At 52.4% G+C, this 16352-nt stretch overlaps 1 protein-coding gene across 1 annotated transcript in view; it reads right to left on the reverse strand.

Moving 5' to 3' along the window:
• Nucleotides 1-302: 302 nt before the first annotated feature.
• The window catches only part of foxo6b (forkhead box O6 b), a 29525-nt gene continuing 13475 nt past the window's right edge, over nt 303-16352 (reverse strand). The window contains exon 2 of the mRNA XM_077009743.1: nt 303-5194. Within this exon, the coding sequence (XP_076865858.1) occupies nt 3536-5194 (1659 nt within the window). The 3' untranslated portion in view covers nt 303-3535. The remainder of the gene's footprint in view (nt 5195-16352) is intronic.

Consider the following 16352-nt stretch of genomic DNA (forward strand, 5'->3'; position numbering starts at 1 on the left):
CACTCACTCACACACACAGACACACACACACACACACACACACACACAGTTATATAAAGAAAAACATACACAACCACAGATCAACATAAACTACAAGTACAGCTTACTTCTGGCCATATTGTTCACATCTGCAAACAATCGAACATTTTATCAGTTGCTGAATACAAATTTAATTTATATTTGTAAAAATGCCCCTGACACACATATACACACACATGCACACACGTACTTGCAACACTGTAGTATGAGAATTGTAGCCATGGGAATACAGAGCCCCTTTGCATTCACAACTGTACACACAAAGACATATGCACAAAGCCAAAATTATTTTCTCTTTTGTTTTATTTTACAGTCACCAGATGAGCAGATACATCATTTAAAAAAGAAATAAAACTGATATTTGTCAAAAATTATTATACAATTTTCTCCATACAGATTTTGTACAGAAAGAAACGTAAGATGAATGTTATAATATTGTGATTTTGTAATAAAGATGACAGGAGATTCAGGGGTCCACAGATTCACCCACAGACCCATCTTTTTACCCAATAAATATAAACTGTATAATCATGTTGTTAGCCAGGCATAATGAATACCAGGGCACTATCTCGATGGATTTCCATAGTCATTTCAGAAACACCACTGTGCTACACACACACAAGAAGCTCAACACAGAAGCAGACACAAGACCAGAGCTCCAGTCACAGGTGGGAAACGACAGAGCACCGGTCACTTCATAAAGGAACATGAAGAAGAAAATGAAAGAGAAAAGACAGATGAAGCCAGCGACGAGAGAATGAGAGAGAGATGGAGAGAGAAGGAAAGAGGAGAGAAAGATAGAGGAAGAAAGATAGAGATCTTGAGAGAGAGTGAGGAAGAGGGAGAGAGGAAGAGAGAGAGAGATATAGAGAGGGGGAGAGAGAGTTAGGGAGAGAGGAAGAGAGGGAGAGAGAGAGGGAGAGGGGGGGGGAGAGAGAGAGGGAGAGAGAGGGCTGGCTATCTGATCAGAGTATGTGCAAGAAAAGCTGCAGAGAGGCACTTGACATTTGGCCTGATTCAAACAGCTTTGCTGACGGAAGCTACTGTGATGGAAAGACTTTCTCACTCTCCCTCTCTCTGTCTCACTCTTTCCCTCCTTTCCTCACTCTCCTGCTCTTTTTGTCTTCCTCTCAGTCTCTAAATCTCACACTCTGTTTTTCAGTCTCTCTCTCTCACTCTCTCTCCATCAGTTCATTTTTTTTCTCTGGCGTGCTATTGCTCTCTTTTTCAACTCATTCACTTTCTAATCCGTCTCTCTCTGTCAGCCTATCGATCAATCTCCTCCACTCACCCTCCCTTCTCCCTCCCTCATCGTCTCCCCGTCTAGTTTTCTCATATCAGAATTGGACAAGATTAAGAGGCCAGCATCTGAGAAATCTGTCCACCCAGATTCACCCATCTGCATATGGGGATCATGTTAAAAACAACTGTCAATGTTTTGTTTTTTATTTTTTGTCTGTTTTTCTTTTTCCACAAAAAATCACACAGTTACATAACATCCATAACAAAGCAAAATAAAGAGATGTCTGGGTGGCCGTACTGGACCTTAGCAACAGGGAGTCTCACCGGGTGAACATGGATGCTGTTGCATGGTGGCGTGATGTCACAGTTCGAGCAGATGAATTGTGACATCATCGAATCGGTGTTGTGCTGTGTTCTAAAATGGAACATAAACACAAATCATCGCTCTTGGTGGGCACCTAATTGCTTCCACCACCTCCCCTAGCGTAATCACTGCATGAAGAGGATATGATAGGAACATGTGTGCGAAAAGAAGATAGCACCCATTTTCTATCTGCTGATTGTGATAATTAGCGTGCAATTCACTAGTGTAAACTCTACAGACGGTGTAATGTGGCTGTTTTCTGAAGAGGGTCTGACTGGGTTTTGGTATATGGTGTCACTTTCTGGTAACGCCATCCTCCCACGATTCCAAATTATTTTACTACACTGATGCAACACTAAGTCATTAAAAGTTGTGTTCCCTAAATTCTAGATCTGATTTAAATTAGGATTGATAGTGCAAAGTTAATGAGGGATAGCGAGGCTTCAGGACTGATAAATCAGCTTCGATTATCTAAAGTAACACTGCATAGTCTAACAATAACGCAATCCATAAAGGTAGCCAAAATGGAGAGTGTGTCTCCAACTGCTCGTAGCTCACAGGCGGGTGCCACGGTGCGGCCGGCCGGAGGTGCGCGGGAGAGAGGCTCTCTCAGGAAGCGCCGTAGCCTCAGATCGTTCCTTATCTCATTATAAGGAAAGCTACATAAATCCACGGAATGGGGGAGAAAGGGGAACGGTGGGAATATTTGCATTTCTTCTCTCTCTTACTCCCTCGCTCTGCATCTGTCTGCCTCTCTCTCTCTCTATCTCTCTCTCCCTTTCTCTCTCTCTCTTTCACTTTTTCACCCTCCCTCGCTCCAATCCCCCGTCCGCTGCAGAGTGACTTTAATCATCACTTTAGCCAAAACACATTAAGCTGGTGTGTCTTGGGTAAGAAAAAAAAGAAGAAAAAAGAAAGAAAGAAAAAGAAAGAGAAAAAAAAGCTCTCCGAGCATGAGTGTCGCATTCGATTTGCAGTAGTGATGCATAGCCCGCGCATTACTTTGGAGATTAAACAGGATATGCTGAATATCAATGGAACGGGACTCTGACTGATGACTCTCACAGACCCGTGATGGAGGGACAGGCTAGCGGGCCGCTTCCATATGAGCAGCGCACGTTGACCCCAGTGAAGCCCCTCCCCCCACACTAGGACACCGCCCACTCAGGCCGGCCTCGCCTTCTTCAACACGAGCGACACGCGGTGACCTCAGATGAACCCCCCCCCCCCCCTCCCCCGCAATGAAACGTCGCCCGCTCACCAGCCCTGGCTCTCCTCGAGATGCAAACGCCTTCTCAACACACACACACACACACACACACACACACATGCTCACCCAACACCTGTACACAGACACCTCACCCCTGCACTCCGGTAAAAAAAAAGGGGGGGGGGGGGGGCACCAATGCTAATTTTTCTTGTTCTGAAAGTATAACAGAGTCGTTTGCATACATTGAACCCGGGCCAGCGGACAGCCTGAATCACCGCGCCGTTTACTGCATCTGAACCAATGGAGATGGATGGAAAGTGCTTGAGAGCTTTTGACCGGGGAATGACAGCGATGGATCGGCAGCGAACTGAAGGACAGAGAGAAGGACGGCAAGTTGGGCCAACAGGACCATCACACGACTCCACAGCAGAGAAACACAGAGAGAGAGAGGGGGGGGGGGGCGGAGGAGACCGACTCTACATCCCAAAACCAACTGTAATCACACCAGCAACTGGACGCCCTTAAAGTGACGTCCTGTCTCCAGGGCAGAAGGAGATCATAGTCAGATCAGTCTAGACCTGATTGGCTTCCCCCCCGATGCCCCTCGCAAGGCTTCATGGGTGACGTTTTTCCCGTTAGCGTCTGTGTGAGTGTCCCCTTCCCATCCACACACAGCAGTTTTAGCCAGGCACCCAGCTCTGGGCGTTGTGTGACTGTGGAGGTCCCGCAAACACCCCCATGCCCAGACCCAGGCCCAGGCCCAGGCCCACGCCCTGCGGCAACGAGCCGTCGTAGTTGTAGTCCATCCCTTCTGCGGAGTCCATGAAGTCGTTGAGAAGCACGGACTCCACGTCTGCGTCCAGGCTGCTCTGGTGGACCTCCATCTCCACCTCGGGCTGCTGCAGACGGCTGGCGGGAGGCTGGTGGGGGCCCGGTTGGTGGCTGCCGTGGTAGGTGGCGTTCTGCGACGGATGGTGGTGGTAGTAGCCATGCCAGGGCTCCGTCATGCCCTGGTGGTGGCTGTGGGCCCCCGGGTAGGGCTGGTGGCGTGGCTGAGGGGCGGACGCCAGGCGGCAGGGGTCCTGGGGGACGTCCAGGGCGGCGGCGGGGTTGGGGGGCAGCGAGGTGGAGGGGAGGTGGGCGCGAGGGCCGTACAGGCCGGAGGGTTTGTGGTTGTACGGCTGCAGCATCTCACCGTCATCGCCGGGGGAGAGAGCAGGCTGCCTGGAGGCGCCGTGCGGCACGTGGCCACGCATGTGGTTGGGATTGGGGGCGGGGCTGAGCTTGTGGCCGTAGTCGTGGCCCGGGTGGTGTTTGGGGCCGTGGTTGTAGTCGAGGCTCGGGTGGTGCTTGCCGGGATTGTGGCCACGGCGATGGCTGGAGTTCTGCTCGTGACCCGGCCCGTGCTCGCCATGCAGGCTGGGCCTGGGGACGGCGGTCTGGCTGGGATCGTGAGCACGGTTCTGATTGTGGCCGTGGGGGTGAACGGCGCCGCCGGGCCGGGCCAGCAGTCCGTGGGTCGCTCCTCCTTGCCCCACCACCATGTCCTTACCGCAGTACTGCGGCCCGCCGGCTAAGAGGCTCTCCAGGGCGTTGTTCTCTGAGTAGGCCCTCAGGGGCCGCTGGAAGCTGGTTGGCTTGTTTTCCTGGATGGTCTGCATAGGGGCGTGGAGACGCAGCATGCCCATGGAGGGCTGACCGTAGACGCTGCCGCAGTACGACGTCTCCCCTTTGGGTCCCGGCCCGTAATGGTAGCCGTTGCACTTGAGCTGTGGCGGCTGGGAGAAGCTCTCCTCCAGGCTGATGGCCCCCGTGAGGTCGGCCAGTTGCGGGAGCTCCACGGAAGGGCAGTGGCCGCCCGTGCCCAGGGCGGGCGAGCGGGTGCTGGTGGGACTCGGGTAGAGGCGGGGCGAAGCCGAGCAGGACAGCCCGCCCTCCTCCGGCTCGTCCGGCTCCGTTTCGGCCAGGATGGGCGACAGGCAGCCGCTCAGCGTGGACGCCGATGAGCTGGTTCTGGAGTGTAGGTCTGTCCAGGCATCGAACTCCTCGCCGCCGACCCCGAGGCCCGCCTTCCCAGCGGGGCTGGCGTGCTCTGGGGAGCCCTGCATCCCAGACCCGGCGCCGGGCCCACGGCCCATCCCCACCGCCCTCTTGCGGCTGATCCGGCCTCGGCTCTTCAGGTACCGGGTGCCGTTGTCCATGGAGGCGGCCCGCCGCCGTGGCCCCTTACCCATCTTCCCGCCTTCCGGGTTCAGCATCCACCAGGAACTCTTCCCCGTCCCCTCGTTCTGGACCCGGATGAATCGCGTGTGCAGGGACAGGTTGTGTCGGATGGAATTCTGCACAGACAATCGGGGGTAACGGGGATGGAGAGAGAGAGCAAAGCGGACTTGTGAAACATTTGAGGGCGACGACATGAATTGCATATTTCAGTTTCCTGTATAATCAGAGAGAGTCAGAACTAATGAAAACGTTTTAGTTATAAGATCCATCTGACATTTGTTCTGACACAATAAGTTAAGTGTAACTTCCAACATCTTAGATGCTTTTGCATTTTTCGAACATAACGACTAAAGGTTGTTATTTAGCAGTGCTGTGGGACTCTGTTTGTCTTGATGTATTACAAATCTATTTCTCAGGTAAACACATACACTACATCAGGGTCCATTTAATCATTATGCATCATTCAGCAATGATACTCAAAATATTCGTTATTCGACGCGTCTCTGGACAAGAGCCTAGATGAAATGAGCAAAAAATCGTTCGGCGTCGGCTTATCATTCAGACCGAGCGCCTGCTCTGCTACGGGCGGGCGGGCGCGGTGCCGAGCGTACCGCCCGGGTGGATCGATAGAGCAGGCGCCCCCCAATCAGCCACCCGCCCCCCCGACACTCCACACTCCCGTCCCCGCGCCACGCTCTCTCTCTCTCTCTCTCTCTCTCTCTCTCTCTCTCTCTCTCTCTGACTCACACCCCAGCCATCCAAACTGCGAGCGTGTGCGCGCGTGCGGACGTGCGCGCCCCGGCCGTATCCGGCACGTCGAGCCGTCGCCAAGGTTACCCAAATGAATCACACGTGGCAGCCCGACGGCAGACGCCCCTATCGATCGCAGCGGCGCGAGCTGGAAGGAGAGGCCCGCCAGAGGAGCGAGAGGGAGAGTGGAGCGATTCTGGCACGCGGACTGCGCTGGAAGAACACCAGAACAAAGAAACCCGAAAAGGAGGGGCGGTGGGGGGGGGGGGGTATTTTCAATGCCAAGATAAAGCATATTTACATCAGGACATCAGACGTGACTCTTCATTTGTTGTAGTGCAACAATAAATGGGGAATTATGGGAGCAGAGTGGATGATGATTGTGTTTGTGAGCGCGAACAGGAGGCGTCTTCCGTGCAAGGTACAGACAAGCTGTTCGTTATGCACGGTAGGGTGCATTATGGGTAGGCTGCATTATGGGTGTCATTCACTGCCCTCCTCCAACCCAGGAACCCAGCAGACCAGTACACCATATGCTGACCATTTTCTCAGCTAATGCATACTGTCCTGGGAAGACGTAGTGTACCAGTTCAGACTCGTGGGAAGAGTTTTGTGGATTTCTCCATGCTGACTGATCTTCAATTCCTGACGAGCATTCTGATGAATCGCGTTCGCTCAGCCAAATGTATAATCCAGGCCCGGTCAGAGTTGTGCAGACACAACATGTCACACGGCAAGATTTTTTCGCACTAGAAGCCAGAAAATGGAAAGTTGTAGATGTTTAATTGCCAAAGTACTTTTACTCTGCTGTAACTGGCCCTGGTGGTAGGGTGGAGTGACGTCTGAACCCCGACTCTCTGGCTGATCACTGTGTGTTGGTGCATATCTGTGTGTGTGTGTGTGTGTGTGTGTGTGTGTGTGTGTGTGTGTGTGTGGGAGTGTTCTCAACTCAGTAGGTTCATGTTTTACACACTATTCAGGTGCTGTCTTTCTGTCTTACACATACACACACACACACACACACACACACACACACACACACCAGTGGGGAACCGTCAGGGCCCTCTACGCCCTCTCAGAGGGCCTAAAATATTCTTAAAGCATTATATATATAATTATCCAATTTTATTTTATCTACTTACAGTTTGACATTCGACATCTAAACAATTACAAAAATATAAGCAAATGAAATATTCACCCGTGTCTATTCAATCTGTGTTGGAAGGTGAGGGGTTGAGTGGAAGCCTGTGAGCCTGTGTCTCCCCCTATCAGGACTGTGATGCCCGCTGTTCGTTTACAGAGGGCCTGGCAGTTATAATTCAGCGCAATACCAGTTTCAAATGACAGCAAAATTGACCAATCATATCTTCTCTCTTAGTGGGCGGGCTTAACTGTATGATAATTTCCGCCCGCTGTGGCGACGCTAGCTGTCGTTAGCACCATCGCTAGCTAGTTTCGATTCATCCCTTTGACGTCCTCGTGCGCGTTGTTTACATATTCCGCTTCCGAGAACCACGGAGCTGTGAACCTTATTTTGTTTGGAAACTTATTTTGCTTAAGATGTTATCTAGTACAGATATTATTGTTTATTGCGTTTTCAAAGCTGTACTGTCGTCTCAGTTTTTCTTTATTTAGTTTATTAAGAAAGGAAAAAAAAATTTTCGGGGGGGAGGGGGGGGGGGTAGCGGGCCCAGGTTTAAAGGTCACGGTTCGCTACTGACACACACACACACCTCCCTCTGACTAACAAACTAATATCTTACAGCTGCTTCTCAGTCTACCTGCACTCACTCACTCTGAGTACCTGTAATATAGCAGACCTCTAACCAAGGGTGTCGCCATCACTGTGCTGATACACTCCTTGTCCAAACATCCATTCTACCCAGCAACCACCAGCTACGTAGAGTGGTCTCAACCATGACCCGATCATGCCACGCCAAATATCACCAGAGCTGAAGTCATCACAATCAATATTCAATTGTATTAATGCATAACTGGAGCTCATTGGCTTAGACTTGTTCATTCCAAACACTAAATACATTTCAGCCCAGTGATACTGGAAATTATTTTGAGCTACTTATTTATTACTGTCAGGTTTTTTTTACCGGTACACACTGGTCAAATTAATCGATATCAGCACAAAAAAACATCCTAATTGTTTAGAGCTTCAAGCACTAGAAACCGCAAAAATAGTCTGATTGTAAATCTTTAAACCCAGAACAGTATGAACATGTCTTAATTAAACCAGCTACGCGCAGCTTTTGAACTCATATTGACAGATATGAGTTTGCCAGTGTTGTCAAGGCAATGCAGGAATACATTACTAAAATGGCATCTGAGATCTGAAATCGGAGATTTGCGGTGGACAGTAAAACCATCTTGTCCATGTATTATTATATAATATTATAGTTCTGAGCCACTTTACTGGAGTAGACATTAAAGCAAAAGAATATAGTTGTATGGCTTCATATTTGACTTGTTTGGTAATATATGCCATTTTAGAAACTGCAGTATGAGTCAGAAGTTAGTTAGAGTGAATGTGGAAAACCTCAGTCTTTGGGTGCACCATCTCCATCATGAACGTCCAACATTCCCCCCATCCAGTGAATAAGCACTGATCCCAGACCAGTTTCGAAGTGTGACTGTACCAGGAGGAGCGTGTGTGAATGTGTCGTCAGGTTGGGTAGTTCGCCTGCGTTTGGAGCAGCTCAGAACGAGCGGCGCGGGCCGTCGAGCCCCTGATAAACATCTGTTTATCGCTCCCTTTCACACTCGCAGCATGGCTGCAGCGTTTTTCAATCACCTCCCCTCAGAAAGGAAAACAAACCCATCCGACGTGGAGGGGATGTGCGGAAACAGGACCTGCAACGCTAGCCGTCCCTCTCGCCCCGCATAATTGCTCGTCGAGCACGTCTGAGGCTCCGCGCGCAGCTCGCTCCCTCCCCTGCGCCTCCCGTTCGGAGAAAGGAGGCCCTTGTTTTCCATAGTGATTCCGAAAACCATTAGGGCTCATATTAGTAAATGGACATCAGGCACTCAGGTGAGGCAATTATCCCAGCGAGATGGCGCGCCAGCCTGGAGATCGACTCCGAAGCCCAATGATCTCTAAGAGCTCGCCAGCTCTTCAGCGCGTCTCCACCCGCTCCCGCCCCCACCCGCGTACCCCCAGCGGACCTCCTCCACCCCCCCCCCACCCCCCTCCGTGCCTCTCTCTCTCCTCCCGGCAGACCTGTGGGGCTCTGTTCTTCACCGTGCTCCAACAGGGCAGGAAAGAAAGGAAGAGAAAAAAAAACCTTCCACTTTGACTGCGCTCCGTTTCTAAAGTGGGCCGAAATTGGATAAGCGCAGCGGTATTTATGTTCGCCGCCCGTATTCACCCCCCCGAGAAGGCACTGTTCTGTTGCCACGGTGGCAGTTCGGCTGAACGGGGCCCCGTGCTGGCGTAATGGCCCCGGTCACGGGCCGCCGCGGCAGCGGGCCGAGCGGGGGTGGGATTAATCAGAGGCGAACGCAGCACCGGCGGGCGCGGAGAGCAGACGAACCACGTGTACCGAGGGAGGAAAAAAAAACAAACCACCCCCACCCCTGCGCCACGCGATTGTGCGAATGGCACCCTGACAGCTCCACCTGCAGTTGCCACGGAGGGTAACCATGACGACCACACTAAACGGTAGGGAGGAGGTAAGGTTACAGGGACAGGGGCACGCAGAAAGAAGAGGCAGATGCCGTTTGATGCTGTAGGGAACTCCAAGCGGGCTTTCATCTCTGACTGTCAGACGACTCGTGCCAACTTGCAGGGGGAGCTACAATCGTCGGCAGAGGCGAGCACCACGGGAACCGTCTCTGAGGACCGGTGATTAGCAAGTCGGGTATAAGCCGCGTGACTCTCTGTGTGACTGCCGCTAGCCTGCCAGGGTGTGTGAGGAGCTCCTGCGTGAAGCGGGCCCGGCGCCGGCGAAGTCCCCCGCAACACCGGTCCTCAAATGAGCTTGTTGTCCCGACGCTCGACGCCTCCGGCGTGATTAAACCCGGACTCGGCGGGCGGCAGGGCTCGCCTCCGCCCTCGCCTCCGCCCTCGCCTCCGTCCTCCGCCTGTGCGAAGGAGAAGCGTGGATGGGTGTCGGCGCTGGACTCGTGTGCCCGCGCTCTTAAAAAGCCCAGACAGGCCCGTTAAGTCTGGCTCGCTCGGTGGGAGCACGGCTTGCCGAGAGATTCTGGAGACCGGCCCAGACGCCACGCGGCTCTCGCATGAGTCAGCGGCTGGAGGGGCCCTTCCCACTGCCGCTCACGCACACACACACACACGTGCACACACACACACACACGTGCACACACACACACGTGCACACACACACGCACGTGCGCTCCTGCTCACCTGACATGTGCGTGCGCATCACACGCCCATGCGCACTCTGAGAAATCTGGCGATCGCCTCTAATCCCACTCCAGCCAGGCTAATCCCTGAGAATCTGAGGCTAATCCTGGTTAAATCTGCCCGTTCCTCGCCTGGGTGTCACCCCTGGTACCGCCGTAATGCATCAGGGATTGCAGGGATCATATGGTGCCCGGGCAGGGGGTAAGCAGGAGATGATGACGGCCACGATGATTGCCGCAGGTCCGTTACACCATCAGTTTCAGGTGCAGTGTCTGCCATAAAGAGGTACATGAACCTCTCCTCGCCTGTGGGGCCATCCAACAACCATCTCAGCTCCTCCACCCTGACGTTTTCAGCCAGTCCTGCCCAGGCCAAGTCATGAAAAAGCTTGTTTAACATGGAATGCCCTGCTTTTTTTTTTACAGCCAAACCAATCAAAATGAAAACCACCATAAAGACATCACACTTAACTTAAAGCAGCGGTTAGACAGTGGTCTGATTAGGCTTCCAAGAGACGTATGACCCGTGAAGCATTAAGGGAATACAGTCCATTACAAAAAGGATGAAAGGAACGCCCGTTTGTGGAAGGTAACGAGCAAAAGGGTGTGTTTTGAAGTTAGTCTGGAAGGCGCATGTGGTTTGTAAGACCAAAATGATGTCCTACAAGGTGGTTGTCCCAAGGCAGTTGACGATACACTGGCACCTTTGACATTAGCCCCCAGAATCACACAGATCTGAGCAACAGCATTGATCAGCAAGCTTTTATTAATTCCATCAAACATACCAAAATCGAATTCATGCACGCAGTTGGATTAACCACTTGTTTGTCGTCGTTATTCACTAAACGGGTGCAGATCTCTGCTACGTTCTGTGCTTAAGGCTGTTACAGTCTTGAAGAAACCACTGGAAAACCCGACTGGGTGACCAAAGAATATATGATCAGGTACTTTTGAGGGAAAAACTGTTATGCACATTACCCAGTAGGCTGTAGATCATCCACCATGTTACACATGAAGTCACACACCGAGTTTCCCTAACACACTGCGATAAGCTCTCGTTACAACTACTGTGAGAATCTCTCTGCCATTCAGGCTCCTTAGAGCGACTGATCTGGCCTTGATAAAGAAGACGAGAACTCGGTCAAGCACGTCTATGAGGTGAAGTCAACAATGGGCGAAGGAAACGTCAACCTTTCCAGCACACGCACGAGACGTGGGGAACAGCACACGCCAGCTTTACCGTTTGTGGAAAGAGAGGTAACCGTGGTGATGACAGCTTATAGGCTTGCCAGAGCGGACACGACATCACAGTCATTTCCAATGTTGTTCGATTCAGGCGTGCTGGAAGGGAAGTGATTGCTGTGCTTGGGAGGTCTCTTATTGATGCCTCCATGTATTATGCATGGAGAGCGACGTGTGGCTGGATGTTTCTGGATTCCAGTAAACGGCTGCGAGGAGCACCGCGTCTGCCTCCGCGCTTCACGTTTCTTAGCCGCGCTCTAATTTTACGGAAGACTCTCCGTGGAGCGTCGATGGCAGCCTTCTGTTTTCGCATTCCGCAGCAGTGTTCCGCTCGACACGGTCCGGAACGTTCTTTTCTACCGAGCGTTCTGGGGATTGTTGCGCGGAGCGTTCTCGGGTGCTGGCAGGACTGGGAAAGCGCGCAGCCCCGCACGGCCATTATTTATGAATCCCTCTCACGCAGCCAGCAGTCATTATGCACGGCCCTGTCAATGGGTATCTCTCTCCGCCGCGCATTTATTTGATAATAAGCCCAAGCAGGGCAGGAGATAGAAGCGCTGACTGCGTTCAATGAGAAGAGAGAGAGAGAGAGAGAGAGAGAGAGAGAGAGAGAGAGAGAGAGAGAGAGAGAGAGAGAGAGAGAGAGAGAGAGATCACTCTCCTGCAGGCGGGGAGAGTTAAAATGAGAGCCCTGTGTGGGAAAGGGGGCTCGTCTGCTAAGCCTGTCTGGAGGCAATCGATGGAAATTAGCCAACGCTAAAGATGCACTTCCTGTGAATGATGTCACGGGCGGCGCTTGTCTGTTTGAGGGGAAATAAAGAACTCGCAGCCGTGCACATTAATGTGGGGGGAAGGTAGGATGGCAGGGGGGGTCTGGAAGGAGAGGACGCGAGGAGAAAAGTGCTATGACAAGAAAACGTTGAGCCAACTCAAGTGCGCTAAGTAGATGGTAATGAATCTGTTAGATGTGTGCTCCCAATGCTCCTTCACTCATACACACACACACACACACACATCCCATGTTCATTTTCCTACTGTACTAGTTTTCCCTATTTCTGCCTCTGATGACCATAGGTCACCACTACAAACTCCCACTGTTAGACCCATCTAGGATTGTAATAACCATTATTACAGATGAAAATTGCTGAAAATTGGAAAATGTGATAAACGCCCCCTCAGACGACCAGCTATTCTTCAAACCTTGAAAATACAGTGGAGACAACAAAGCTCTCTCTTTCTCTCCCCCTTGCTCTCTGGTGAGGGGAGTCGTCACCCTCGGGGGGAACCAGGAAGGTAGGAAGAAGGGGGGGGGGGGGGAAGGGGGGGGGGGGGCGTCTGAAGCCCCAGCTCCAACCTGAGGAAGGTAACCTGGGCAGGGGTTAGACAGGCTGCAGGCCCGGAGGCCCAGGGCCCCAGGGGACCAGGCATGGGACCAGGCTGCTAGTGAGCTCCATCCCCCTTGGGCCGTGCTCTAATTGGAGCAGGAGCTGCCGGCCAAGCTGAGCCACCCTCCCTCCCCGCGAGAGGGAGAGCCTGGGGAAGAGAGCCAGAGATGGACAGGGCTGGTGTGGGTGGGAGGTGGGGGGGGGGGGAGTGGAGGAGGTTTAAAAATAGGCCCGGCAGATTACGGAGCATCTGAGAGCGGAGCAGGAGATCGGAAAATCCGCCCCGTGTGCCAGCGCCGCCTGTGAGGGCACGGAGGCTAACCCGGCGGGCGTGAGGGGCAGGGCGGAGCCCGGCTTGGCCACGCCCCTCGCACACGTCCAGGACCAGGTGCTCCGAGGTCCCTCGCTCCATCACCACAGGCACAGAGAGAGCTCAGCTCAGAACCGGCTCGAGAAGTGGCCCAACAAACTGCCCCTAACCGTACCAGAACCGGCCTCTCGCACTGCAAGTACAGGAGTGTCCCCCCCCCCCCCCCCACTCTCTTTACAGCCTATAGTTATCTCATTGTAAACTGAAACCACACAACGCTCATACACAACACTGCAATTAAGCATCATTAGAGCGTAATGAAATAGCTGTCGCCAGTTCCCCTCAAAGGTTCCTTAAGCCCGTTTTGTTTATGCTCTCCTCCAAACCAGAGAGTGAGAAGACGGTGACACACTGACGATCATCTTCGCACAAAGTCGTCCTCTGTCCTAGGCGGAGCATGCACAATTAATTAGTAAATCATTAATTAAGTCACGCTTCGATTCTTTCAGTTTAAGGGCGTGGAGCGGGTTGATCACTTTAATCAAGAGCGAACAGATGAGGAAGCACACTCACATGACTCTTAATTACGCCGCGGCTAGATGGATGTGTTTTAGAACACACTTTACCACCGACTCCAAGCTCGCAACGAAGGACAAAGGCTGTTTTGTGTACAAATGCGTGCGGAGCTTTTCAAGGGATTTTCTTTAGATGCCGAGCAGCATAGCCAAGCATACGATAAAAGAACGTCTCCCCTCTCACACCCCTTTACAATCACATATAGCACACAAAGATGTGCTGTGACGCGCACACACGCACGCACGCACGCACGCACGCACGCACGCTCTGTTAGCCTGGCACATAGGGCCCGCTCATTACAACAATGCCAAGCTACCAGTTGCTAAGGAGACCTGTGGGAGAGGGAGGGTTCCTGTTGCTATGGCAGCAAGCCTGCTTCCTGCCAACTGTCTTTCCCCATGAGACCTGACCGTAGTAAGCAGAGAAAAGGAGCGAGAGAAAGAAAGGAAGACAGAGGAGGGAGGGAGAGAGAGAGAGAGAGAGAGAGAGTGGGGGGGGGTGTAAGAAGGGGTTGTGGGTAAGAGATGTTGAAAGAGAAAGAGTTTATAAAGAAGGTGGCAAGCCAGGGGGTGGGGGCTGGGTGGGGGTGGGTGGGGGTGGTTGGGTGGAGGCAGAGAAGAAAACAAAACAGAGCAGGAGGGAGTATGCGCTGTGAAAGCTGATGTAGCTGCGTGAGAGTGACGGAGGCAGAGAGGGCAGGCCGGGCGTCGGCGACAGAAACATCTTCAAGCGCCGCTCGCGGAGAGAGACCACGGGACGCCCGCCTCGCGCCACACAAGATGGCCGCCCGCCGCCACCATCAGCGTGACCCGGAAGTGACCGTCGTGGAGCCTCTCGTGACCCCTCCGGGCGCCTCGTCCCAAGGCCAGAACTCTCTAGTGGGAGAACGCACCAGCTACGCAGCACTAAAGACGCACCACAGAGCGTCCTGAGGAGTTACGGCGTGTCTTAGCGCAGGGGACATGACGTCAGCACACGACATCACGCCAGGCGTCGGTGAGCACGCCGAGCCCAAACGGACACGGAAGAAGAGGAGAACCAAACGGCATTTCCAACATGAGAGAATGAGGCCCATTACAACACTGCAACACTGCAACTCAGTGTCAACGCTGCGCTTTGGAAATAATAGACTGGAGAGGGGGAAAAAGAGGGAAACCGAGAGAGAGAGAGAGAGAGAGAGGGAGGGAGATCAAGAGAGACAGAGAGATCAAGACATGGCATTGATCATGCACTGGGGAGGGCACGGAGTAGGGTCACATGAGGAGAGAGCGAGAGAGAGACAGAGAGAGAGAGACAGACAGAGAGAGAGAGAGACACAGAGACAGAGAGCGTGAAAGAGAGCTTCTACTGTCTCAAGTTTAAATGGGATTTTGGCTGTAGTGTGATGGTGATTGGCTCCGTCCCGTGGTGCTCCTCTCCCTGGGTGACACTCTTTATTGCTTACAGCTCCTTTGTCACAACAGTTTAAAGGAGAGACGGGGAGGAGGAGTACTGACACACATGCTGCACAAATACGCCTCGTCCGATAAACTGGGCTCTTTGGGCCGGGGGGGTGTGAGAATGAGACAATGGAGCATCAAACTGTTTCTCTCCCTGTCACCCTAAACGGCACAAACACACACGTGCTCACACACACTCACACACATGTGCTCACACACACTCGAACACACACATGTGCTCACACACACTCAAAAGCGCCCGCGCTTCACCGTCTCTGCATATGTCACGACTGTTGTGGGGCCTAAAAGGATGTGTCTCTCTCCCTCTCTCTCTCTCTCTCTCTCTCTCTCTCTCTCTCTCTCTCTCTCTCCCTCCCTGTGTGTCTGTTTCTCATTCGGAGGGAATGTGGCGTCTGTCTCGTTCTCACAGAGTCGGCCCTGCTGCTGTACAGCTCATCTGCTCTCATTCAGACACACACACACACACACACACACACATGCAAGAGTGCATGCACACGCATGCATGCACATGTTCACACACACGCACACATACACAACACACGCACGCACACACACACACACACACACACACACACACGTACACATACGCACACACATGCACATGCACACATGCGCACACACACACTCATATATTCAAACACACTCTGAGACTCTTGCTTTATTGACTTATTCATGCATGGGTTTATTTCAGGGGCAGAATGCACTCCTGTCTGCCTGTCTCATACACTCCAGACACAGCCAACCCCCACCCCGCGTCCTCACACACACGTCCTCACACACACGTCCTCACACACACCCCTGTAGAGAACTGAGGGTTTAGAGTTCATTTGGGGTCTTTCAGAGCTCATTCCTCATTCTCCACGATACTGCTTTTTTTATTCAACTGTCTTTTTGCTCTCTCTCTTGCTCCCTCTCTCTCTCTCTCTGTCTCTCTCTCTGTGTCTCTCTCTGCACTTTCCCTTCATTCTGATCTCTCCTTCTGTCACTTTTTACCATTTCCCCTTACTTGTTCCTCCTCATCCCTCTTTCATACACTTATTTTTCCATCATTTTCTCTCTCTTGTTCTCTCTTTCGCTAGCCTGCCTACATTCTGGAAAAAGAGAGAAGGTAAACCCACATTTCCTGGAACAAAGACAGCCCAATTAAGTCAGTTTGAGTTAGGGTCCGCACACCAGA

The sequence above is a fragment of the Brachyhypopomus gauderio genome, chromosome 6, assembly GCF_052324685.1.
Source record: "Brachyhypopomus gauderio isolate BG-103 chromosome 6, BGAUD_0.2, whole genome shotgun sequence".
In the NCBI taxonomy this organism is placed as follows: Eukaryota; Metazoa; Chordata; class Actinopteri; order Gymnotiformes; family Hypopomidae; genus Brachyhypopomus; species Brachyhypopomus gauderio.